General features: G+C 32.9%; 2 protein-coding genes across 2 annotated transcripts; one reads left to right on the top strand and one right to left on the bottom strand.

The window, feature by feature from the left end:
* Window positions 1–6,315: 6,315 nt before the first annotated feature.
* LOC130804740 (calcium-dependent protein kinase 13-like) lies at window positions 6,316–13,665 on the top strand. Its single transcript, XM_057669297.1, has 7 exons — window positions 6,316–7,216; window positions 9,439–9,582; window positions 9,740–9,892; window positions 11,517–11,632; window positions 11,717–11,884; window positions 12,909–13,139; window positions 13,222–13,665. The coding sequence occupies exons 1-7, from the start codon at window positions 6,574–6,576 to the stop codon at window positions 13,369–13,371; spliced, it is 1,605 nt and encodes a 534-aa protein (XP_057525280.1). The 5' UTR covers window positions 6,316–6,573; the 3' UTR covers window positions 13,372–13,665.
* Window positions 13,666–15,671: 2,006 nt separating this feature from the next.
* LOC130804741 (PHD finger protein ALFIN-LIKE 1-like) lies at window positions 15,672–26,183 on the bottom strand. Its single transcript, XM_057669298.1, has 5 exons — window positions 25,839–26,183; window positions 25,709–25,741; window positions 20,560–20,782; window positions 17,996–18,116; window positions 15,672–16,146 (listed from the first exon to the last, which is right to left on the bottom strand). The coding sequence occupies exons 1-5, from the start codon at window positions 25,927–25,929 to the stop codon at window positions 15,889–15,891; spliced, it is 726 nt and encodes a 241-aa protein (XP_057525281.1). The 5' UTR covers window positions 25,930–26,183; the 3' UTR covers window positions 15,672–15,888.
* Window positions 26,184–27,760: the final 1,577 nt, after the last annotated feature.

Genomic DNA, 27,760 nt, shown 5'->3' with positions numbered 1-27,760 from the left:
ATTATATATTTTGCTATTGAACATGTCCATATATATTGTTGAACAAAAAATAATTTATCCTATGATAACAATGTTTGAAACAGAGATAATCGAATTTTATACAAATTTTGGGAGACATATGTTGAGAAAATAAAGAACACTATAATGTTAAAGACGGTGAAGGGAAAATTAGTGATTTGAACACTAAAAACTCATATTATTTTGAGTCTTTTTTTTATAATTGTTGAAGTTTTAATAGCAGTTTAAGTAGTTGTTAGTGTCTTATTAATTTAATGAGACTGAAATGTTACTTTTTAAAAATATTAATTTTTGATTAAGTATAGTTTTAATAGCATTTAGTGGTATAAGTAGTTATTTTTCCAAACGTCACAACTTGTAGTGTTCAAAAATCAAACAGTTTAGAATTTTCTTTAATTTATATCTTATATTAAACAAATTATATGCCAACAACTATTATAACTACTACTTTTATGGAACAATATTATGTTCTAAAGCTAATTAGACAGGTAAATATCCGATCTAGTAATTACATTTGTATAACTACCGTTTCCTACAACTACAATTGCTTAGACAAATAACAAGTTATACCCGCACAACTATCTTGCGTCAAAAAGGCCCGGACAAAAATAAATGCATTATCGTCTTTTTCATTTTTATATAATGCTATGTTTCAAACTAATTATCTCATTTGAAAATATAGATTTGACTCAAATTTTGTGTTTGGAAAATATAAAAATCAAATTTGGATTTGAGCCAAGTCCACCATTGTTACAAAAGTGGTTAAAGATAAGAATTTGAGAATGACATTCTATATCTTATCATTTTCGAATTCTTCTAATTTCGTAATTGAAAACTTCAATTTAAATGAAATGTTTATTCTAAAACGCAATCTAAGTATATTCTTTCTAAGTGATCTTGTAAACGTAATAGAAGTACTCTTTCTATTCCTTTAGAATTGCACCTTTTGATTTAAATATGTGATTGTTTTTGCGTTAAATTGTGTTATTTTGAAGGGGCAAAAAAACTAATATCGTATAATCTTTTTAAATTTTATTTAATAGTAGTATTTACTTATAAAGTAAACTCTCCTAAAATTGCTACAACTTTTCTAAAAAGGCAAAATTATAAAAAGTTACCTGATCTATATCCTCTTTTATAAAAAATTACCTTATGTAAAAGTTTTTACAAAATACTAACTTATATAATACAATTCTTTACAATACACTACCTTTTAACGATTGTTACCCTTTGACCGTTAAGTTTAGCCCTTGACCGTAACGTGACAATCACGTGATTCTTTAAACCCACCTTCTTCATTTGATGAAGCTTCCATGGCTGATTATCCGACAAATTAAGATTATCGAGCTCAGACAAAGACCCAAGAGCAGAAGGAATTGACCCGAAAAACTGATTATGAGACAGATTCACGCTGTTAATGTTATGAATTTATTTCAGAGTTATATTACATTAAATGTTAAAAAGATTGAATCTTTGATGTAAGTGGAATTAGCAAATGGGTTTTTAGAATTTTGATTTATTTACTCTAAATTCTTCTTTTTTCCTCATTTTCTAATATGGAGTATGTTTTATAAATTTTTTAAAGGATAGATTACAATGGATGTTTTAAAGCTATAATCTTTAATGTTCTGTAAGAGTTAATTAACAATTCGTTTATTCTAGAATTTTAATTTTATTTACTCTAAATTCTTCTTCGGAAAGGGATAATATGGAGTATATTTTATAGATTTATTGAAATATACATTACAATGGCTGATTAAAAATTTATGAATTTTTGGTGTTTTGTGAGAGAAGTTAGCAAATGAGTTATTTTATGTTTAATTAGATAAAATTATGGGTTTGAATTTTAATTTTATTAAAAATCAATATTCTGCTTATCAAGGAAGAATATTGGAAAAAAATAGGGGAGAGAAATACTGGGTTTTGCAAATGAAGAAGCTTATCAGCTATGGAAGCTTCATCAAATGAAGAAGAAGGTGGGTTTAAAGAATCACGTGACTGTCACGTGACGGTCAAGGGTTAAACTTAACGGTCAAAGGCTAAAAACCGTTAAAAAGGTAGTGTTTTGCAAAGAATTGTATTATATAAGGTAGTTTTTTTGCAAAAACTTTTACATAAGGTAGTTTTTTATAAAAGAGGGTATAAATTAGATAGTTTCTTATAATTTTGTCTTCTAAAAAGTTACATATATAGTATTGCAACGTAATACCAATACAATACTACATAAGCTTTTTAATATTTTATTTTAATAAGAGTGTATTAAGTTAAGATATACCTCTACTTTTAAAATAGCGGGTAAATGAATAGAGTGTAATGTAACTAGGTAAGTACACAAGATGCTAAAATGTCCAAATTGACTTTGGGAACAACAAAAAATGTTGAGTTGATAAATGATATTGGTGTTAATTAAAGTATTAGTCACGGAGTAACAGTTAAGTACATGTAAACATTGCTAGATTGATTTGGTGGATTGATTTACGAATAATATAGGTTTAAAACAGACTCGATAATTTTACATTACACAATTTTATAGTTGAATTCTACTTCGACATAACTTCAAATTGAATTTAAAATTATGCGTAAAATAATATTAACTCAAGATTTAATTTCAAACCAACCCAAAACATCGGAATCAAAATCGATCCGACGATCTAAATCAACACGAGAACAATAAGATACAAGGCTAAAAAAAATCCTTTTAACTTACTTTTTCATTTCATTTATACATTTATCTTATTTTTTCTCATAAATTACCAATCTACCTGTTTTTTTATTTTCCTACTAAATATTTGTAAAGTTTATTTGGTGGGACATAAGAAATACACACCCAAAATTCAAGTAGAATTGATTTGCCAACTAAGAATAAAATTGAAGTCAACATATGATTACATTGTTCAAAGATGAAGATTGAGCAACAAAAAGCTAAAGCCTAAATGGGATTCACTCCATACAAAAAGTTTCTTTTGTTGCAAACTTACATCAAGTGTTAGTAGACAACCTCTCTTCATCAATTTTTTTTTTTAATGAAAACATCTTGCATATTGTACCTTTTCTATGTCACCCATACTTTTACTTGTTTACTTATCCCTAAAAAAAATGTGTAGTCCCTCTTTATTTGATTTTGATGTGTTAAGTTTTTTGTGGTTAGTGTAGATTATAATGTGCATAAATACTTATGTAGGAATTTTTTTAGTTGAGAGACTCGTTGGCCGTATTTTTTTTATGAGTATGGATTGTCGTTTTTCTTTTTTTCTCAAACCCTAATTATAGTTTCTTATGGACGTGATACACTAGGTATAATAATAATGATGATCATAAAAGAGAACAAGAAGGTGGCCATGGGTGAGGGAGGGCGTTGCCGTTGAGGAATTGAGCGAGGGAGAATGGGGAACAAGAAGATTTGTGTCTCAATTATGTACAAAAAATATAACTAATGTCAAAGACTCAAATATAACTAATGTCGATCAAATTAGGACTAATAGAGGTAATTAAAGTTTTTAATTGTTAATTAATTATTTTTCGGTGACGTGGTTGCAACGATATTCAAAACAATATTTCATGACTAAAGCTTATAGAAAATTAATTTTCTTCAATTATTGGAATGGTTTATCCCACATTAATGAATTAAAAATGGTGTACACACTTTATAATTCATTAGAACCCTTCCTTCTATAGTCATATCATGGTTTCAGACTTTCAAGATGGTATTTTTTTTGCCTTATGAAATGTGTACACCTCGTATTCGTCCGATAATATACTGACATTTACAATAAATCCTACCTTAATTAACAACAACTAACAAATAGAAAAACAATTATGGCTATACTAGCAAGTGATTCAATATATACTTTTAGGGGGCGTTTGGTTCGCACAAGGGAATCGGAATGGAATGAGGAAAGGGAATGAAGGAGAAAGGAATGGATTCCCCTAATTTAGCCTAGTCGTTTGGTTGTGTTCAGGAAACGGAATCAATCCCTTTGTGACTGTTTGGTTCAAGTTGGATTAATTGATTCCCTTTCAACAGAGATTAGGAACAACCCAGAAAAGGAACAAAACAATGGCGAAGAACTTCAATTCACTCGAACAACAAAACGATGTTCATCAATGGCGGTACAGAAATCTATGTAGAACAACCCAGAAATCCAATTCATCCTACAAATCCAATTCATCAAAAATCAAAAACGCAACAGAAACGAAATTACAACAAGAATCAAAAACGCAGGCTTTCATCAATGGTGGTACAACACAGATTCAACAAGAACACGAAGAAGAATGGAGGCAGCAAAATCGAGATTGAGAAGAAGAGAAGAGAAGTTGAGGAAGATGAACGAGGCGTGAACAGGTGAACGTGAAATCAGTCGCCACCCCTCACTGATGTTCACTGAGCGAATCAGTTCGTTGTTCGCCTATTCGCACTTCGCAAAGCCACTGCTGGCTGCTACTGCTGCTTCCGTGAACAGGTGAACGTGAAATCAAGACCACCAGACCCATCAACGCCGACGGCCCACCACCAAATCAACCCACCTTCAATTCAAGTTTTGTTTTTATTTCAAGTTTCAAATCTCTTTATCTGTTCCTTGTCTCATCGTCGTAGCCTCAACCGAGCAGCCGCCGCCAGCACCGGCCAAATCAACCCAGCCGTCGCAGTTCAGGAAGGATGGAGGCGCGAGGAAGGAGAAATATGGTGAGGAAGGAGGCGCGAGTGAGAAAGGGAAGGCAGCAGCTGTGGGGAAGGGAATGGAATGGGAAAGTGGAGGGGGAGGGAGGGAATGAGGATTACCTCATTTTAGGTAATCCAAAACCTTAATATGGGGAAAGGGAATGATTCTAACTGCGAACCAAACAACATCAAAGGGAATGGGGTATTTCCATTCCCTTTCCCTTTCCTTAATACCCCCAACCAAACGCCCCCTTATTATATTATAGATAGATTATAAAGTAATAATAATACTATTGTAGGCAATTGTAGCATATATTTTGTGTCCTATACTATACCCATCATGATTAGGATACATCCATATAGTATAAATTAAATTAGGGAAATATAATAAATTTCAAATACTTTGCAAATTAAATTAATTCACAAATGATTATTAAAAAGTTAAAAGAAAGAATAAAAATTTTTCTAAATAAACATGAAAAAGAAAAAACTACTATAAAAAAGACAAAAAGACTAGTGTGAGCAAAGAACATGATTGTTACATGGTCTCCACATCTAACTCTTGTCTAAAGATGAATTTTCGGATATGTAGGGCCATTTCCCTAATTTTAATTTCTCCATTATCTATTTCCTTCAAGTCTACAATTTTGTATTCTCTCACATGAGACATGTTTTATTTTTAGATTTTCTAATATAACGAATTATTGTTTTATTTTATTTTATATTTTTATTTATTTATTTTCACTTACAATATGATCTATAAAAATAGAATTTTTAATTCTCGTAATATTTCAAAGATATCCCAAATACAATCAATCTCATTTTTTCAAAATCTTATCCACAAATTTGATAGGATTTTTGACATATGTGAACATCTTTTTGTAATGGTTTCTCTTTAATTTGTATATGTGAAAACTTTTTATTGTGGCACCCACCTAATTTGTAATCATAGACATCTTTCATTGTGATTCTCTTCTTGTTTTAATATTTTGCACCTCCCAAATGAAATATTTGCTCTAAATTAGAGGAAATATAAAAAATTAATATTATAAAAATATGTAATTAAATGATTCAAATAAAATTCCACTTGACTATATTTCATTTTACACATTAAACAAACTTTAAAAAAGTCCATAATTAATACTAAAACAAAACACTACTAATGTCATTACTTTTAAAAATTGCTTATGTGTCACTTTTTCAATAAAAATTTTCCCTACAAAATTTAGTGATGAGGTCATTGTTATGGCTGATGTTTATATCTTAACTTTTTATTTACTAATTATGACTATAATATTATCTCTATTGATTGATTTTTTATTTTTTAGGTCACAACATTTAATGCATTAGAAAATCATGTACTTTTATTTTATTTTTATTTTTTTCAATTATTTATAAAATTTTTAAAATATTTTTTTAATGAGTATAGGATTTATTTAGATGTTTAAAACATAAAATCATAATTTTAATTTTTTTAAGTTTATACAAATATGTAAAAAAATTAATTAAACGATATATTACACGAGGCATTATCTAGTAATACCACAAAAATAAACTTAAAAAAAAAACAATGACCCCCACTTTAGGCGTAAACGTCACACTCGGACACTATCAATACAATTTACAAACCCTAAAGAAAAGAAAAAAAAAAAAGCTAAAGTATCTGAAACAAGTCTGAACCGTTACCACCTCACTTTCTCTCTCCTCTTTCCATTATTTCTCTCTCCTCTTTCTCCTTCATCTTCACACTCTCTTCACTTTCACACTTACTACTTTCTCTTTCTTCTGTAACTATTCTAGGGTTTGCTATTTCACTTCCTCTAATTCCTGATAATGTGAGTTAGGGTTAGGGTTTATGATTATCTTTCCAACATTTTGTTAATTTGTTCAAATCTATGGGGAATTGTTGCAGATCTCCAGCTGCTGTTGCAAGGGAAGATGTTAAATCCAAACAATCAGATAATACCAAGAGAAAAGATAAAAACCAACATAATTCTTCTGCTAAGAAGTCATCTTCGTCTTCATCGATCACTGTATTGCCGGATGTTTCAAAGGAATCGATCGATGAGAAGTATTTAGTTGATAGAGAATTAGGTCGAGGTGAATTTGGGGTTACTTACTTATGTATTGATAAAGGTACACGAGAATTGCTTGCTTGTAAGTCGATTTCCAAGCGGAAACTTCGTACTGCTGTCGACATTGATGATGTTAGGAGGGAAGTTGCTATTATGAAACATTTGCCTAAGAGTTCAAGTATTGTGAGCTTGAAGGAAGCTTGTGAGGATGATAATGCGGTGCATTTAGTAATGGAGTTGTGTGAAGGAGGAGAGCTTTTTGATCGGATCGTTGCTAGAGGACATTATACAGAAAGAGCTGCTGCTGCCGTTACTAGAACTATTCTTGAAGTGGTGCAACTTTGTCATAAACATGGAGTTATTCATCGAGACTTGAAGCCTGAGAATTTTTTGTTTGCTAATAAGAAGGAGAATTCGCCTTTGAAAGCTATTGATTTTGGTCTCTCCATATTCTTCAAACCAGGTATACGGTTTTTCTTCGATAATATGGGTTGAAAAATAGAAGGTAAGTGTAAGTTTGTATGCTTAATTGTTCTTCTTTCAATTTATGGTTTTTGGGGTAGAAATTCATTTGAGGTTTTGCTACAGTCGATGCAATGCTAGTCATGGCTATTACTTCTATAGTAGATTTGTCCTACAGTACTTTTTTTCCTGGGTTGTCCAGATGTTTTGTTGTATTTAAGTGTTGGAGTGTTCAGGAATCAAGATGGGTTTTTTGTGGAGGAAGTGCTAATTTGAAGAAAGAGTTTTGGGATTCTTGTCTTCTGAAAAAGGGGATCTGAGACTGCTAGAGGCTTTGGGTAGTCTTTTAGGCTTCTCGTATTCTTTAATGGGGGATTGATGGTTGATTTTACCGGAAATATAGCCTGTATTCAATGATTATCATCCATTGGTGATTTGTAAATGTGTCCATCATTGTAGAAAAGAAGCTCACTTGTGTTATGAACTTGAAGACTAAATGATTTTTATTGTGCAATGAGAAAGGTGTAGTCATTTCTTGATTTTGGAGTTGCCCAAGTTAGCCATTTGCGAATGCGATAGTGATCTGCCATTTCATGGTAGTGTTGGTTTCTTTTTTTTTTTTTTTTTTTTTTTGTGGGATTGGCACATCATTGCAAGTAAGGTTGGAAAATCTCTCAAATCTGTTGTCAAAGTTAGTTAGAAATTACAAATTTTTGTTGGAAGTTTGCAAGATAGGAGAACTCCAAAGGGTTTATATAACATCTTTTTAATAAGAAAAATAACCATGGTGCTTCCTTTTTTGTTTTTTTAAGTATGTTGACCATGATAGTTACTCCCTCCATCCCTATGAGATTGCCACCAATTTATATCGGGTGAAATTTAGTGAAAAATGAAATTTGGTTTGAGAATAATACAAAAAACAAGTAAATGATAGAAAGGAGGGGTTAAGATGGAGAGAGAAAATAAGTGTGGATGAAATTTAAAGAAAGAAAGTAGGGTCATTGCCAAAAAGAAAAGGTGCAAAATGAGTGTGACAAACAAAAATAAAAAGAGGTGCAAATTGAGAGGGATAGAGAGAGTATTGTTTTAGTGAATTCTATATCATTGGATTAAGGGTTTGACATCATTGTATTGTTTTGAAGAGATGGGAGTGTGCTCTGTGATGGAGATAACATAGTAGTTATTGTATTATGGTTGCTTATGTTTTTCCTAATGCTACACTTGTCCTGTATGATGAAATTCTTGTTATGTCTTTACATATTGAAGTATTTTTCTATTGTGATGGATGGATTGCAGATGCATGAAGTTAGATTTGTCTAGTTCTCTTAATCCCCATAGAATCTTATCGCTGCATCTGTGGTTGTAGTTGTAGAATATGCTAGCTTTTTTTACTGTGCAGTACTCTCATTCCCTTGCAATCTCTTCATTTCCTTCATGGAAGTATATGTAGTATACTAGTATGCTACACCTTGAACGGTGTTGGAAATGTAGAGCAACGTTTTTTGGAATGTTTAGCATTGTATTCCTTTCCTTGATACATACTTGACTGGAAAGATGTATGTTTTGGTGCGCAAGATAGAATATACTTCTTGCTTTATGATTTGTTCAACTGGTCTTCTTGCATAGAAATGTACTGTGCTTTTGCACTAATGTTTGGGTAAGATGTATGTTTTGGTGCACAAGATGGAACATATACTACTTCATGATTTTTTCAACTGGGTTTTGTCACAAATTCTTAACAGACCACAATGCATTCAGGCAGTAGCATGTTACTATTGGTCTTTCTTTGTTGGGTCTTTTACAATTTCATGTGGGATTCATCTTGCATGGTTCAAATAAATTATTAGCGTGAAATAGCTATTCTATCCTTGTAGTCCATCTTTTCTTATGATGGTGAGTTTGAAACATCCTTGTAGACTTTGATGTACCTCTGTTATGCTATGCAAGAAATAAAAGTCAGAATCAACTGAAATCTGGACTTCTTTTTTCGAAGGAGAAGACACGAGTTTGATTCTCAATAACATGTCCCTTGATGGTTTTGAATTTTGGTCGAAAACTACTTTGCACTTTTCCTGCAGTGAACTAACTCTATGATTATTCTATGTACCTATTTGTAAATGATCTTCCTTATGATTCCCGTCTGATGCTTTTTTAGTTGTGACTTGTGAGCCTTAAAGTGAAACTAACCAATATCTTGTTTTCTCACTCCCTTTTTCCCTTTAGGTGAGCGGTTTTCCGAAATTGTGGGAAGTCCATATTATATGGCTCCAGAGGTGCTTAAACGGAATTACGGTCCTGAAATTGATATATGGAGTGCAGGGGTTATTCTGTATATATTATTATGTGGAGTTCCTCCATTTTGGGCAGGTAATATCTTTTATAGTTGCACTAACTTGTTAATTTGTCTCGGCATTTGCGCATGTTTTTTTTTCCTTTTGTTGTACCAAAGCAGCATTTTTCATTACTCACTACTACTACTTGACCATTTTGTAGTGTTGTAATTCTTGCATTACTATTTTTGTAGAGTCTGAGCAAGGGGTAGCACAAGCCATTCTACGTGGTGTAATAGATTTTAAAAGGGATCCATGGCCAAACATTTCAGAATGTGCCAAGAGTTTGGTTAGACAAATGCTGGAACCTGACCCAAAGAAAAGACTAACAGCAAAACAAGTACTTGGTAATTGCGCAACTATTTATTCTTTCATAGTGTCATGTCAATGTCTTATTTCTAGTCTTGATTATTTATTTTAACTTCAATAGTATTTGCATCAATTTATCCAACGGGTTTAAAATTTGTGCATAAAGTAATATTCATTGCATTCCATTTCCTCCCATCACCCCAATGTCATCAAGAGACTCCATCCTAGTGTGAAGTTTGGGAGGTCAGATGTACGCAATATTACCCTTTTTTAGTGATAACTAAGAGATTGGTTTCGATTGACCTTTGATAACAAACATCATATGGAACTTCACATAAAGTTATATCCAATATCATAAGTAACCCTATGAACAATGATATTCATCGAAAAGGTAACTCAGTTTAGAATTTCATCACATTATTCCTTTAGTTTGCAAATGAAAAAAAATGCTTAAAATGTGCTCGTTATGTAGTTTATTACTTTAGTGCTGAAAAGATGTCCTCTATGTCGGTTTTGTTTCTCAATTTCTCATGTGGCTTTACAACTGAAAACTTGATTGTTAGTTTATGAATAATGTGTACTGCAAAAAACTCAGAGAACCAATCTACTTGGATTTCTTGGAGTGGAGGTATTTCATACGAAAGCTTCGAAGCATATACTTTTTTGCAGAGTTTGGTGGTGCTTTGTTATGCTCAAGAGCTGAGTGATAGCCCATTGTGGTAGCCAGAAGTAATAATTGAAATCTCTCTGATTTGTTGAAATTTTTATATGAGGCAGTTTTGAATAGCTACTAGTGCAAGGGAGTTAATGTCCCTTGCTGATTTGTTTTGGTTTATGTAGTCACCCCTATATTGTTGGGATTAAGGCTTTGACATTGTTATGGTAGTGCAAGGAAGTTAATGATTGAAAAGATCATTGTATGATTGCATCTCAGTTTTTCCTTAATTTAAGTTGATCTCGATCAATTGTCATTCAACTAATCTTTTTCTTTACCATAAGAATTTTGTAAATGAGATAAAAATTCATTAGGACCTGATACAAATTAACCTCATTTTGGCAACAGAATTAGTTAAAGAGTAGTGTAGTCTTTATGTCCGCTTGAGTGAACCATGGAGATAGATGTAAGGTGTAGGACAAGAATCTGCTATCAAGAATAAAAAACATTGTATTGAAATGTGAATATTATCGTAATTTGTATTGAGTTAGTCATTCATGACAGAATCCTTCTGACAATTATGACTGTAATTAAATGCTTGGAGAGTTGCAGTTGCCTTGACTTATAAACCCTTTGCCCTTTATCATTAGAGTCAGTTTATGGTTTGGAAACTGGATTGATTTAATCACGATTGTGTCTGGTGATTAACCTATGTACTCTTGTGGTTCTTTTATGATTTTAAAGTTATCCCTTGCTATCTCTTTTTTAATCACATGGATTCCTGTACATACACCACTACGTTCAAATAGTTTGATTCTAGGTCTAAATATTTTTTTTAAAGAGAATCCGTTGTCATCTCAAAGTTCAGTTGAAAATTGAGAACTTTTGGCTCTGATGGTGAATTTTCCCATATAGTAATTTTCTTAGCGTTTCGTTTTTATCAGTGAATAAGTTCCTTGCATTTCTGTTGGTTCCTCAGCTAACTTACATGGGTACATGCTTCACAGAGCATTCATGGCTACTAAATGCCAAAAAGGCTCCAAATGTTCCTCTTGGAGATGTTGTGAAATCAAGGCTTAAGCAATTTGCCATGATGAATAGATTCAAGAGGAAAGCTTTGAGGGTATGTGTGCTGTTTTTCTGAAGCTCAATTTATTGCCAAATTTTTGGCTCTATTACTAACAAATTCGACAACACTATGTTCTAGGTTATTGCTGATTTCTTGTCTGCTGAAGAAGTTGAAGATATCAAAGAAATGTTTAAAAAGATAGACACAGATGAAGATGGAATTGTGACTGTTGAAGAACTAAAAGCTGGACTTCTTAAGCATGGCTCCCAGCTTGGAGAGTCTGAAGTACAGATGCTTATTGAAGCTGTAAGCACCATTTCACTCTAATTTTCTGTTAACCCAACTCCATTCCCTCCTTTCTATGGCACTGCTAGTCCCATTCTCACTCAGAGGAGATGAGATACATGTCTGTGCTTTAATATATTTGTGTAGTCTCCTAGTTTTCTGATATCATGTCCACCTTTTCATAAAGAATTGAACTCTCTGTCTCACTGAAAAGAGATGAAATGGAAAAAATGGTTTTTGTTTATGTACATATACTTTTTCAAGCTTCTAGGAGTACATTTCCATGTGTTTGTGATGCTTTCACTATATGGTCAGTCTTTGAACAGAAATGGGATCCCTGGATAAATCTGATGCAATGCTATGCTTCGGGTAATACTTGAATGGAGTGGAGGAAGTTGTCTGTACCTTTTTGTGTATACATATTGTATACGGGGTGTTTAGAATGTAAAACTTTTTTCTTTTCAAATACTTGGTTCTGCCCTATGCCCTATTCCCTATGCCCTATTCCCTATTCCCTATGCCCTATGCCCTATGCTCTATCTTTGTGTGTCTAGACAACGTGTAATCACAGCTGAAGATTTGCTTGATGAGAGTGGGACCTTGAGGCTGAGTTGTTTGTGGAATAGGTGGCTAACCAATTTGGTGATAACTGCAATTTTTGTTGACAATATTTTGCTTGGTTACCTCTATTAATTTCTGTAGTAACCATTTAGTTCCTGGAGTCTACTCCCTGTGGCTTCAGGTTTTCAAGTTAGTCAAAAAATTAGATATTTTTGTAATCTAGTCAACCAAAATAATCCAGGTTGGAGTCGGTTGTTTGAAAGGTAAGTGTAAAGTAATCAAGACCACTGAAATCTGCTGTTAAGTGCTCTTCATTCAGCAAGAAGTTGAACAGTAGTGTATAGCTAGCTATGAGTGCTTGTAAACTTTGTTGATCTCTCTCCACCATTTGTTACTTGTTATCTTTTGCAGTTTTCAGAGTGTCCACCATAGAATGTTTACAAGTCTTTTTTTGAGCTAAATATTATCGGCTCATTGGCTGCAGGTTGACACTTTTGGGAAAGGAACTCTGGACTACGGAGAGTTTCTTGCTGTTTCCCTTCATTTGCAGAAATTGGCCAATGATGAACACCTTCGGAAAGCATTCTCCTACTTCGACAAAGATGGAAATGGTTATATTGAACCTGAAGAGCTCCAGAATGCCTTGATGGAAGATGGACTTGATGATTGCAGTAATGTTGCCAACGATATCTTCCAGGAGGTGGACACGGACAAGGTAAAAAACTTCACTTTATCATTTATTTCCACATATTCATTGATTCAATACAGAAATCCTCAAACAAGATTCATTCATGCAGGATGGCAAAATAAGCTTTGATGAATTTGTTGCTATGATGAAAACTGGAACTGATTGGAGAAAGGCGTCTCGACATTACTCAAGAGGAAGATTCAATAATCTAAGCATGAAACTCTTGAAGGACGGTTCTTTGAAATTAGGGGCTGAGTAATTAAACAGGTTTAGGTTTGTGTTTGATTTCATCTGAATGGCCGAATTACTTGGCCATGCATATATTTGGACCTGTTTTCGTTGATCACGTTATTGATTTTTGGGGGGCTGCTGATTGGATTTAGTGGTGTTTTCTGACTTGCAAGGGCAAATCAGAAGGTAAGTCTGTAAAATTTCATGTCAAATATTAATGAAAAGACACTGCCTTATTGGCCTTGGGCACCATTGTATGATTCTTGCTGCTACAGCAATGTGTAATGGTTTTTGGTGAAGAATATATCAGGTTTTTTTTCCACTTATCTCTTCTTTATTCTTGTCTCCCTGATACTTTTGGGAATATTGGGCAAAGATATGGCAAGTTTACACCAAGAATTTCAAAGATATTAAAATTTTGAAAATTACAACCCTGTAACGTGTAGCATGGAAACTATTTTTCAACAAACATAAACTAAGCCAAAGCTACTACCTCCGTCACTTGAATCGGTGGATATTATTTCATTTTTGTTCGTCTCATTTGCTCTGCTACATTTATTTTACGGAGAATGGTTCATTTTACTTTTTATAATTTTTTATTCATGGTTTTTTTCTATTAATATTATCCATGTAGTTTAAATCTTTTTCTTATATTTTCAACAATTTAATTGTTTGTTAACCTTTATGACAGAAGTTTTGATAGCAAACTGAGGGGACAAATGAGTATTAAGACGTTTGTATTTATTCCTCTACGCATAATACGACCTTAGTCAAAGTCAACTACATATACAATTTAGAATTTTATGTGATAGATTTTCATTGTCAATCACTACACTCATACAAAGTGTTCATTATTTTTATATAATTGCCAAGTTTTTTAGATTTTTCTTACTAATTATAATTATTATAATGCATATTAAAATTTTAAAATATCAAATGGCTTAAAATAATTTATTATTTTGACATAATATTGGAAGCAAAAATTCTCACTACTTTTAGCTAATGCAACTAACTCAAGGAAGAAGTATTGAGTACTCGGACACAATCGAATAGAAACTATAGAATCATAGAAGAAATAAAGACTATTAGGAACAGAGGCGAACGCATAGTTTTTTCAAATAATGAAAATAGATTTACCAATTTTATAAATTTTACAATAGAAAAAGAGTTCTTGTAGAATAATAGTGGGGTTGGATATCTAATACTTTTTCTGTCCTAATAAATTTAAAGCAAAAAGAAATTGTGGAATTTTTTAAAAATTGGTACTATATAGAAAGAATGAATTGTGTGGATTAAATAAAAAAAAAAGTATGTAAGGATGAGATTAAAAGAAAATAGTGAGCTGTTGTCCAAAAATAAAAATGATGCAAAATGAATAAAACAAACCTAAATCACAATTAATGCAAAATGAGTTCCGCAGTTATCAGTACAACGTTCTTATCAATACAAGTTTTCATTTGTCAAAATTTTTGAAATGCAATGAATAAATTATGTTATTCTAAAATTAAGATATAAAATGAGAGAAAAGAAAAGTAGAATTATTGAAAAGGAAATCCTTCAAATAATTTAGGCAAGGAATTGTAAAACTCAACAGAATAGCAGACAGAATTGACGAGCTCCGATGAAGTCATACATTATTTCACTACATTAAAAATATTCGAATATTTTGGATCCAAAAATTTAACAATAAATCGAAAAGATTATTTTCTATGCTTTATAGGAGAGAAAGGAGTGAGAATAGAGAAAGAAGAGAACGTTTGTGTTTGTATTATCATGATATCGAATGCATAGAATAATACATCAATTTATACACTATCCACAAACAAAATGCAACAGAACAAAAGCTCTAACGATCTCCTAACTACATTTCCCGCCAAAACTAACTTCTACTTTCCACGTATACACCGAAGATACATCTCCAAACACCAATTAAGGAACACTCTGTTTGCTCATCACTCTGTCGGTGATAACAATAAGCTGAGGATAAGCACAGCTTTGTACCATGTAATATGAAGAGAGCCTTCCAAAACTTGACTAACAAACAATAGATCTCCGTCATTGACTAACAAGTGTGAATATTTGCTTAATATAAATGATAATACTCAGCCCTGCCTACCTGTCGCTGTGTCGCCCGTTTTGCAAGAGATGAATAGTTGATATTATATAAGATTCAGAAACTCCATGGCCATTAGGACAAGAAGCTCTCATAAAAAAGAGTTTCGGATTGGAGAACCCAGCTTCAGATGTATGCTGTAACACTTCAATCTTCAGAATGTTAAATTCTGTGTTACTCGCAACACAGGATGATGATTGTATATGCTAACGTGATCGATACAAATACATTTTCATAAACCAAACTATCTGATACAAGAAAAGACAAGGAAACTTCCAGACATAAAAGTTACGATCACATTAAAGGCAGGTGCTGTATAAAAACATCATCTCGAAACAGATTTAACTACAGATTCATACTTGTAAACGATAATAGTATTTGCTATACTATGTTAGCAACCCAGGTAAAAATGATTATGTTCTCCTTACAGCATTAGTGACTACGGCCTGCTTTCTTCAAGCTGCAAGATGGACACTTGTACTGCTTGATGCTCTCAGCCTTGGCTGGAGTTATCTTCACACATTTTCCATGGAACCACCTCTCGCAAATATCACAGCAAATCCAAAATTCATCGGCGCTGTAATTACCACCGCAGCTACCACACAGTGTTTCCCCCTGCTCCTCATCTTCATCCTCATAGCCCTCATCTGCCAGCTTGGGATTGCTCTTAACCTGTCCATCACTTGATCTCTGCAAAACAGAAAAGGATATCACAACCGAAAGAATGAACCACGCAAATCATAGCATGAAAGAACAGATAAAGAAGACAGTCAAGAGCCAGATTTTCAACATCGTAAAAAGAACAGATATGCCCCCTCCTAATTCCTTGTGTAAATGTCTCAATCTCAATATCTACCCCTAGTTTCATAGCAAAGTCAAAGGGAGGAGGATAATATGGGAAAAGAAGAGATGGGATAGGGAAGGTTAAAATCCCCTTATTGAAGGCAAGGTGAGAGGGAGGAAAATAAAAAAGGAAGGATTATTTTTTCATCATTGTTTAAGACAAACCTCTCCAAAAATGGAGTGATGTAACAGAACATTGGCAACACAACGGCCGCCTCCTTTGTTTGACCCTTGTCTCTTACTCTCTCTTCCCTTTCTCCAGCATAATTTTTGAAACAATTTCACTCCATTTTTACTCTACCGCTTCCCTAATTTTAATTACTTTCTCTCCTCTTTCCCCTCCCAACCACTGATTTAAAAAAACAGCCACCTCAAACTTCCTTTCCCTCAGTTTTTGGGTTATCTCTAATCCAGCCTCTACTCTTCCTTTCCCTCTCAAGTTTTTATCCAAATGAAGGATTAAATAAAATTCTGTAGTGGATGGATGTGTACAAAAATCTCATATCCAATCCAAAGAATTTGTTATTGGGCTTGTAAACAAGACTCATAAGAGGAGAGTTGATTGCACACAAACTTGATGAGGTTTCATCTTAAAACCAGTTGGTAATATGAGTAATCAGCCCATCAAGCTAATATGTTAGTCATCCTTTTTCTAGTTTTTCGATGTGAGATCATATGTGGGTTATTTTTCCAACGCTCTTTCTCACATGAGAACCCCTTTTCCAATTGGGCGGGAACGCCATTCTTTTCGAACCAGCAAGTTTTTTTTGGAAGGCCGAGATTTCTTTAGTTTTCTGATGACGTGATAAAATATAGAAATCCTCAAGTTTATAAAGTGGCATCACTCGTCAAGTTTATCATACTTCCTAATCTGTCACCTCAACCTTCTATGTCTATAGATCATTGTTAAGCTTCTATTCATAATGCTCCGTTAAGATATGCCTCAATCAAACACCTTTGTCTTTGCTAGGGCAAGTCAAGCTGATCAACTTGAATTCAACTCGGCTTAAAGTTTGATTTTGTCAATCTGATTGGAACAAGTCGAGTTTTAGTCAATATTGTAAGTCAAAGGAAGATATTTTAACAAATATATTTATTTTAATATGTGAGGTCTAAAGCAAATATTTTTAAATCTAAGTGTTCTGTTTATTTATAAATTCCTTCGAGAAAGAAGATTGAAATACTCTCTTGCAATCCCAAATCTGAAGTCTTTGACTATTGCATCAATATTCCTTTCCTACACTTGTCTGATCTTTCATTCCGTCAATACTAACCTAAACCATGTCAAAATGGTCTTATAGACAAAATTTATCAATTTTATTTCTCCAGCACCTGCCTGATCTTACCTCCTCTAAAATACTAATCTAACAACCTAAATGGATCAAATAAAAAAATTTAAACATTTTGCTATTGCCCGAAAGACCATAAAACTAGTACAATATTTTTAGAAATCTTTGACCATCTTACTCCAACTTTGACATAAACCATGATTAAATAATTATTTTCCCAAGTGTTTCATTCTAGTAATTGCTAAGGCTAGACATTTCATGATTCAGCTTGCCAATAAAAGCCAGACTGATAGGCTATCCAGCTTATCCAAAAGGTAGACTGAGGATTTCTCGATTACTCTAGAAGAATTCAAACCAAAATTATACGAAGATAAATAATACAAGACTGACTAATGCCATTTATTCACCTTAGCGCTTCCTCGGGACTTGCTACCACTGTCCACACTAGGCTTGTCCTTCACTGGCTTCTTGTCAGTCACAACTTCAAAGACAGTTGGAAGTTCATTGATCATACTGAACAGACGCTTCCTGACAGAGAAACAATACATATTTTCAGTAGAAATCATCTATTGACTAACTAAAATTCCATGAGAAAAGAGTGAAAAAATAGCACGCAAGTGCCTTGCTGTTTCAATCCACAGCCTTAACATCATATACATATGTATAAACAATACCAGTTGAAACCATCAGAAAATACTATAGAAAATGTCAAGTACTGACTAGGATGTTATAAGTGAATATACATGCAAATTTTCATTATTTTTGCAAGGAGAAAAGCACATCACATCCTTTTTCACAGAAAATACTTTGAAGTTACCATAACTCATTCAAATCCTTAAAATTATGCTCATTTCTTTTCTATTCTGAATTTCTTTTTCAGAATGTGTTTCAGAATCAAAACCCTTAAACCATGTTTGGATAATCATTTTGGAGAGAAAAGAAAGGAAGGGGAATGAGGAAAGGGAAAAGAAGGGAAGAAAAATGAAAGTAAAAGTATTTGTTGTCTGTTTAGGAGGGAAGAGAAAAGAAAGGAAAAAAGATGAGAGTTTTCCCTCCAAATATTTCCAACTTTGGAGAGATTGAGCCCTTCACAAAAATTATTCATCTAATCCCTCCGAATCCCCTCTTCCAAATCCCTTCCCTCCCATTTTGTTATCCAAACAAGAGATCCTTCATCCTTCCAAATCTATCTCCTTTCTTTCCTTCCATTTCCTTCCATCCAAACATACCCTTAATATGGCAGTGAGGAGGAAACAAGAAAGGTCTTCAAATCCACATTGTAAAGTGGAAGCACATAAATCAAAAAACTAAATGCGCAACATCTTGCAGGGATTCTAGTATTCAATGGAAGTTCTTCTAAAAACTCAGATAACCAACAAAGATGGCGAACCTAAAAGATAATAATCAAACCAAGAGATATAGCAATTCCTGTAAGAGAAGCCAACTCAAATAAGTGAGAGTTTGAGACTACTATTCATTACACTAAAATTTAGTATAAGTATCCAATACATGTATTAGCACAAAAATAATGATACGAGCAAAACACATCCTAAATCATCAGCTCACTAGTTGCACATTCTCCTATAAAAGTATATGAACATATCAATGAGTTTAGTAAAGTAACATGGGGGAGGTAACCATGACCTAAAACCATATGCCACCTTTAGCATTTCCCTTGTGGTTCTCTATGCAAAAAAAAAAAAAAAAAAGAAACCATCTATGAATGGTTGAATCCTATTCCTGGGCATCAATTTTCAGTAGACTATAGTAAGAATCGGCTTTAAGTTCAGGAAAGTCAATGGAAAGCCATTGATCTAAACAAACAGAATGCCCTGTGCTATTAGTTATGTTTGCAAGTTATGTTTGCAATTGCTCTTAACTTCAACTTAATGGGTCATATAACTGATAAGTACAAACAGTTGTAAACCCAAACTGCAGTTCTAATTCATCCCTTCCATATATGTTTTAAAAATTGGATAAATAAAAAAATAAGAGAGAAAATGGTATGGCATAACAAAGAGAATAACCTCATCTTGCTCGTTAAATTAAATTTACTGGAGGACTGGTGGCGAACATGGCTAAGAGATTGTAAAACTTGGGAAACCATGGCAAAAGGTCATATAACAATATAAAAATAGGAAGAAATCATGGGTGGATAAGAATGTTCACTCATGATTAGGGAGTCCTAGAGATCCTTAATAATAAAAGTATAATTTGCATGGAAGCTATTTCATAAAAATAGCAAATGCAAGGAAGAGAAAGGAAACACCTAAGAATACCCAAGGAATCCTTAACTAGCTTAGATGCATAGAACAATATAGATTTAAAAATGCATGAATCACCATGATCAGAAGCTTCTCTCACATGGGCACATGTATAGTGAATTTCAATTTGTGAACATTAAACTTGGCATTCATAAGGATCATATGGACCTTTAAGATTCAAGAAACCCAACAGCATGTCTTAAACACGTAATTTACTTTACCAATAATCTAGACCCAGCTCAACCGAACCTTTTTTGACTATTTAAACCTCCGTGCCCTTCCCATCTACTCCAAAATACTTTAGATCTAAATACACCACCACCATCACCAATCATGCTCCTCTCTAATTTGACTACTCTCACCAACTTAAGATGTATTCAAGCGTTCATCTACTCTTGTGGCCTAGTCTACCACTACCTTTGAAGTCTTAAAAACCTATGCCCATCCGAATTCTCCCATGGGCATCCTTTTTACTACACTGGATCCCAAGGCTCAATGCTCAATTACATAAAAATATAGTTTTTCCAGTGTAACATGGGATGATTTCATTGTACCAACATTAATTTCACAAAATATACATGTATGGCATTCGAAAAATTAATATATATACAACTTGTAACTTTTTGTGTCCATCTTGATCAACAAGAACACAAAAGATAGGAATGCACGTATGAGACCATCCCTTTACTAACAAATAAAAAACATACCTATCATTGGAGGAAAGACGAGCACCAAAATAGAAAGCCACAGATAACAACCAACAATCACTATGCACAGCAACAAGAGAAAGCCAATCTCTCCTATTCATTCCATCCCTTGCAAAGTTGATCCCAAGAGCTGGCTCAGGAAGCTCCGGTGGAACTTCTTCTGCAGGGAGATTAACTTCCCAGGATTCATTTGGATGCCCGTACAAGCACAAGTTCTCCTTTTCTAATTGCCAAAAAATGACAAAAAAAAAAATTAGATAGCAAAATATAGCTGATAAAGCCAATCAAAAATTTAGTATCATTAGTATCCTAAATTCTTCAGTAGTGTAGCATACTCATTGTAGAGACTTTAATCAAACTTAAATTGATAATCAAAGTACGGATAGCTTTGGATTCTTGAAATGACAATGTACCAACATGGCTACTTAGACTTAACGTTGATAACTCCATATCTATATATAAGAAAAATGTATCCTTTCAAACATTTTGCAAGTTTTTAACTTTTGATTTATGCAAGAAAAATCTCCCTTTATAAATATGTTACTAAAGAAAAGCATCGATTACCTATTTGATTATGATTTCTCAACATCACTAACCATCTCAATCAAATCACCATGATGATTTAAAATATTATGAAAGTTGTTCAATAGATTTTAACTTCATACTTACCAAAAAGGCAAAAACCATTGATTCTTGGAAACAAAGTTCAAAAGAGCATTTTCCAAAGTTGAAATTATCAAGAGGGTGCTTATCAATGACGTCTAAAAACACAAATGTCATTAACTGTAGATAAAATTACAAATTTCGAGCTACGAAAATTGATAGAAAAACAATTTAATTTATAGTAACCCTATACTATTAAACAATATACTTCGTAAAATCATGCACTCTGTTGAAGATATGCATTGAGTCGTTGAAAGGGCTCGAGAGTACACTGGATAAGTATCAAAACGAGAATGGTCCATGGACGCTTTCTTGAACAAGCAAGACATTGTGCTTGGAACATCATACTAGTGTTGGAGCGTGCACTTCATGGTTTTTGGGCGAGCATTTTAGATTTAGTCGGAAGCTTCAAGGGCAATTGTGCTTGTGTGAGCACATATGTTGCTCGGTTGAGCATTCTTGTTATGGCAACAAAAGCTCGTTTACTCAAGAGAACATATCTTTGGTCAGTCGACCAAACCTTCTGCAAAGAAAATTCTATCTTTTTCTAGAAGATTTATCATTATCTTATATTTTTTAGGTTGGTTATATAAATAACCTCCTATTATCTCCAAATGATTATCTAGAAAAATTTAACCCTAAACACATTAACTAACCCACTCTTTTATTAATCTCTCAAGAATTCTTTGAGCTACATTATTATTCATCAATTAATAAAAGAGTAGGACTCTATTGTTCTTGCATTTATTTCTAAATTATTGATCTCAAGACATCAGATTTTCACAAAAACTTTAACTATAGTTCTTGAGTTGAGTTCTGATTGCTTAAAGGTTGATCTTGATTGAAAAAAATTCATGGAGGAATTTACATGCTAACAGAGCAAGAAGTTTAAGGTGGTGATTTGAGTTGCTTTTTGGTTGAAGATCTTGTCTACAATAAAGCAAGACATTGAGAAGTTTGATTAAAATACAAATTTCGGTCTTTGGAAAGTGAAGACCAAAGAAGAAGGTCCATTCAATCCCTTAAAGGTGTCCAAAACGTTTATTCAAAGGTTTTATCGGCAATCTAACTGTCTCGAAAGAAATTGTAAGACAAGTCATTAAGGAGAGCACAATAAAGAGGATATATGAAAAGTTTGAATCTTTGTATATGACAAAGAGTGTCGTCAACCGCCTAATATGAAAGAGTGGAGTGTACGATCTACGTTAGAATAAGGAATGTCTTAAAGGCACATCTTGATGGATTTTGTTCGATGGTGATAAATTTGCAAAATATGGAAGTGAAACTTAATGATAAAGATTTGGACATCTATTTGTTGTGTTTCTTACCACATTTGAGAACTTTTGAAAAATTCTACTCTATGGAAAAACATAAGTTGCAATGATGTGAAGAATGTTCTTACCAACGAGATTTGATTAATTTAAACTACTCATAGCTTCAATGAAGGTTTGTTTGCAAGGAGTAGGAGCGTAGGACCAATAAAAAGGTGCTACAAGTGATGAAAGATTCATGTCGAAGGGGTCGAACAAGAACAAGACTAACAAATATTGTAAGTTAAAGGGTCACATTAAAAATTATTGTTGGAAATTAAAGAAGTTAGTTGACGAAAAAGATAATAAGATGTATCTGGTAAAGAGGCAAGCTATGCACAAGATAGCGATAATGGTTGTGTTCTAGTAGCACTCATGAGAATGGTAACAACGAGTGGAATCTTGACTCGGATGTTTGCTTCACATGACAACATATCACCCAATAGAGATTTCTACTCTAGCAATGAAATATGCTTCAATTCGAGCTAGACTTACTTTGGTGGCGATGGAAGACTTAGAACGACATCAATTAGATGTGAAAACAACATTCTTTCATGGAGAGTTGGAGGAAGAATTCTATAAGTAAGCTAAGGGTTTTAATATAATTTGCAAGAAAGATCATGTGTGTCACTTAGAAAAGCCGCTTCATGGTTTGAAGTAATCCCCAAAACAATTGTATAGGAGGTTTGAGCCTTCAAGTTTACATATGGTTTCACAAGGCACTCTTATGATAGTTTTGTCTATTTCTAAGAGTCCAAGTAGTAGATCCTTAATATCTCATTGATATGTTGATGACATGTTGGTTGCTTATAAAGACTCATTTAAGGTGGACAATCAAATTCTCAAGTGAGTTTGACATGAAGGTTCGTAGAGAAAGACTACGAAAACACTTGACGTGGATATATTTAGGAGACGACAAATGAATATTGTATCTTAGTTAAAAGAGGTATATTAAAAAGGTTCTACGATGATTTTCCATGAATAATTTAAAGGTAGTGTCCAGTCCACTTGGTGCTCACTACAAGCTCTCAAGAGATCTATGTCCACAATTTAAACAAGAACAAGAAAAAATGATAGGCATCCCAAACACAAATGGCATGAGTAGCGTGATTTATGTTATGGTATATTGCGAGTATATAAGTAGGTTCATGGATAATCCAAAAAGAATATGGGGAAGTGTTGTGATACTTGAAGGGAGCCTCCAATATGCATCTCAAGTTTGGGAGGAACACTAGAGGATTGACAAATTAATATTCAAACTATGCAAGTAATTTGGATGGTTGAAAATTATATTTGGGTTTCGTGTTTACATTGGGCGGAATGGTGTTGAGTTAGCAATCATTGTTTCAAGAAGTTACCATAATATTCAACACCTAAGTGGAGTTCATAGCCATTGTAGAGGCATTTAAAAAAGGTAAAGTGGTTGCAAGGTCTCGTAGGTGAGTTGTGTTCTACTTTGGATTTGGTACATGTGCACAGTGATAGCAAAAGTGCCCTACATTTGGCAAAAAATCAGAATACATTCCATAAAAGAACTAAACTTATTGATGTCAATCATCACTTCATTCAATTGAATGACGAGGTTGAAACTTTGCTCGAGCATATATGATGACTAAAACTTTGTAACCAACAAATTCTCTTTATGTGTGGACTTGATTGGTCTTGCAACTTGCATGTTATGAATCAATTAACGATTGTACATAAGCCACACATGCATAGGTGGTAGTATGAAAATTTTGATGGGTCATTGGATTGATTAATGATTTAGAGTGTCTGAAGAGTTATACTAAGTGGACTCAAGTTAAGGTGGAGATTGTTGAAGATATACCTTGAGTCATGGAAGACACTAAGGAGTGCACTGGATTAAGCATCATAGTAAGAACAGGCCAAGTAAGCTTTACTTGGGAGTGAGCATTTTAGACTTGGACTTCAAAAGCTTCAAAAAGAATCTAGCTCAGCGAGCAAGCTAGTGCTTATGCAAGCACCTTACTTGCTCGGTCATTGTTTTGGCAAGTTATATCCTTGAGGAGCCCGTTTGCGACTATCGCATTGTTTGACTAATAATGATGATGAGTGATCCAAGTGGCCCAGAAGTGTTCTAGGCTAAAGGGAAGCAAGACCAATAATTAAAACACCACGTTTTTCAACCATTAATGGCAAAAACAACGGCATTACGAAACCATTATTTTGGGCGAATGGATCACAGTTGAGATTATTCTAAACAAAAATATTCCAACTAAAATCACTTCACTTTCTGCTAATTCAAACAAAACATTTCACATTTCAGGAGGCGAAAGAACAAGATTAGCAGGGACCTTTTTAATCTCGCCCTTAAGCTACCAAATTCTCAAAACGAGCTTGGTTCTAGCATTTATTCCTCTGTTTATTGATCTATATACTTCATGTTGAAAGAAGAAGTGTTATGAATCTCACCTATTTCCCATCAAACAATGAATAATCTCTACTATTGATTATTTTTAAATAATACAACCTCAGTAAAATTAGTAAATTTTTTTTGCTTACGGCACCCTTAATACATTTTAACGGCTACCGTAAGTACCTACCTACCGCCAAAAAAAGTAAAGGTAGACCAACAAAAAGCATAAAGAGGAAAAGAAAGTGAGTGTGACGGCTACTAGATACCTACGATAACCGACTAAAATGTGGTAAGAGTGCTGTAAGCAAAATCTTAATAATCATATTCACAGCAGGACAATTCTTAAAAAAATAAAAAAAAACTCCCTCTGTCCCAATATAAGGGAAATAGTGTGGTTTTCAAGAAATTGGTAATAAATGATAGAGAATGAATTATATTTATGAAATTAAAAGAGATTAAAATATACAAGTAGATTAAAAGAAAGTGGTTCATGAAAGTGGTGAACCATTGTGTAAAAATAGGTGTAACGGACCAAAATGATAGAGTATTACTCTAATGCGTAAAGGTTGTTCTTGAGTGAGCAAACGTTCTAGTCTCCTAGGGGCATTACACTCAATATGCGAAACCCCCAAGGAAATACCTTTTTTAAAAAAAACAAAAAGAAAAAATAGTGAGACCTGAGAAAGCATAAATCCGAAATTGACCTTGTATCAAACAACCAAATCTGAGAACCCAATCCGCTTATTAATGAATTATAACCAAAAAAAATTATAAAAATGAAAGAAAAAAGCTGACATACCGGGATCGCAAAGTCCATAGAACTCATCAACATCTGAGAATATTTTTTCAAAAAAAAACCCAGATCAAAAGAACGACTACAATAAAAACCCAGAAAATAAAAATCGAAAAAAGAAGAAAAATAGGAGTACCAGAAGTAAGAGCACGAACAATAGCAGCACGACGCGCACTGAAATCCTTGAAGATATCTTCCACTGTTCGAGGATTTGACGACGATGACATAGTATTTGCAATTAAATCTAAGAATTTGTATATGATTGTTTAATTGTTTTGACTTTACATAAACCTAAAAAGGAAGATTAAAATAGGAAAAAATAGGAATGAGAAGAATTAAAGGAAGAAGTGTGGAGTTTTGTTGTTGTCATTCGAGAGAGATGAGAATAAGTGCGGTGAGATCGCCACAAAAGACAGAAAGAACAAGTTGAGTTTACAGGTTAATGTAATAAAATTCGGTTTTTTAGTCTGTCGTATATCAGAGGTTAGTGTAATAAAGTATTAATAAATGTATTTTTTCTATTTTTATAGTATTATATTTATATTATTATTTGTAAAATAAAAATATATCCTATTTTAATTCTTATAATAATAATGATAGACAGTTAAAATCGTCTCTTTTAGAGACCTCTCTTAGGCCTAACTGCCCAACTAATTAAACTTTATTGTCTTATTGTATTCTTAATGTCTACTTATATTAATTCTAATGCCTTCTTACAATATCGTTAATGCCCACTGAAAAAGTACTTTAAATGTCTACTTACAATATTTTTAATGTCTACCGAGAAATTTAGCCTACTAGCCTACTTACCATATCCTTAATGCCTACTAATAATATCTTTAATGACTATTAATAATAACTTTAATGCCTACTTACAATATACTTAATGTCCACCGAGTATGTACTTTTGTATAATTACAATATTTGAAATGTCTACCGATTTATATTTTCTTTTTTGGGTCAACCCAATTAAAAATAATCTCTCAAGAATATGTGATCATAGCTTTGTGATCATTCTTTGGCTTTGTTATTTTGCCTTTTTTGGTTTTCTAACTTTTGATTTTTACCGTAAATGTCTTTCGTAAATTTTCTCGCTAAAAGTAAAATCATACAAACTCGATCATCATTATGCTTAGTGTATTCCGCCAATAGAAAACTACAATCAGAGTATGAAGAGGGAAGGGAAACCACCACCCCCAACAAAGTAGAATGCTGTCAAAGAGTCTCACGGCTCAAGATTAATCCTCAAAAATCATAAAAATGTGATATATAAATATATTTATTTTGTATTGTATCAGGTGTATATTTTATATCACTTAAATATATTTTATATATTTTTAGGAAAGGTAACTAGAATAATCTAACTTTTTATTAATTTTTCTAAAATAATTCCCATTTTTGATTAATCATGAATAATCTCAATTTTAAGGTCACTTACCCGAAGACATTATTGTCTGAATGGTGACCTATTTTGCAGGTTAATCGATACAAAAAAAAGAAAAAAAAAAGAAAAAATCAAAAATATTAATGATCAAAAGTTAAAATCATATATAAACTTACTTGATTTTATTTTATAATTTTTTTTATTTTTTAAAATTTAATTTAATTTTTACTTTTTACGTTTTATGCAAAATGACTTGTTGTATAAGTAAAAAGTTAACTTGGTGTATTCTTAGTAAACAACCCTCATAGTCGGGATTATTCATGGTTAATCAAAACTTAAAATTATAGTAGGAAAATCCGTAAAAGGTTGAATTATTCTGAGTAATTTTTTCTATTTTATACAAAAAAAATACATATTTTTATTAAAAGATTTGTACATATTTGTATTCTTATATTGCAATGATAATAAGTCATTTGTCTATTTTATTAAATAAACTTTAAAAGTATTTTTATTTATATTAATCTTTTAGGTACATTTATTAATGATGTTAAGGTGGTTTAAGTTCTTTTTATGAAATGAAGATGGGGTCTTGACTCTTGACTAAATAAGATTAATTAGCAATTAATGATCTAGAGCAAATCACCATACATGCCACACCCTATCACAAATTTTAG

The sequence above is a fragment of the Amaranthus tricolor genome, chromosome 17 (genome assembly GCF_026212465.1).
Source record: "Amaranthus tricolor cultivar Red isolate AtriRed21 chromosome 17, ASM2621246v1, whole genome shotgun sequence".
Taxonomy (NCBI): Eukaryota; Viridiplantae; Streptophyta; class Magnoliopsida; order Caryophyllales; family Amaranthaceae; genus Amaranthus; species Amaranthus tricolor.
Note: the sequence above shows the minus strand (reverse complement) of the source record. Positions and strands in the feature narration are given on the sequence as shown.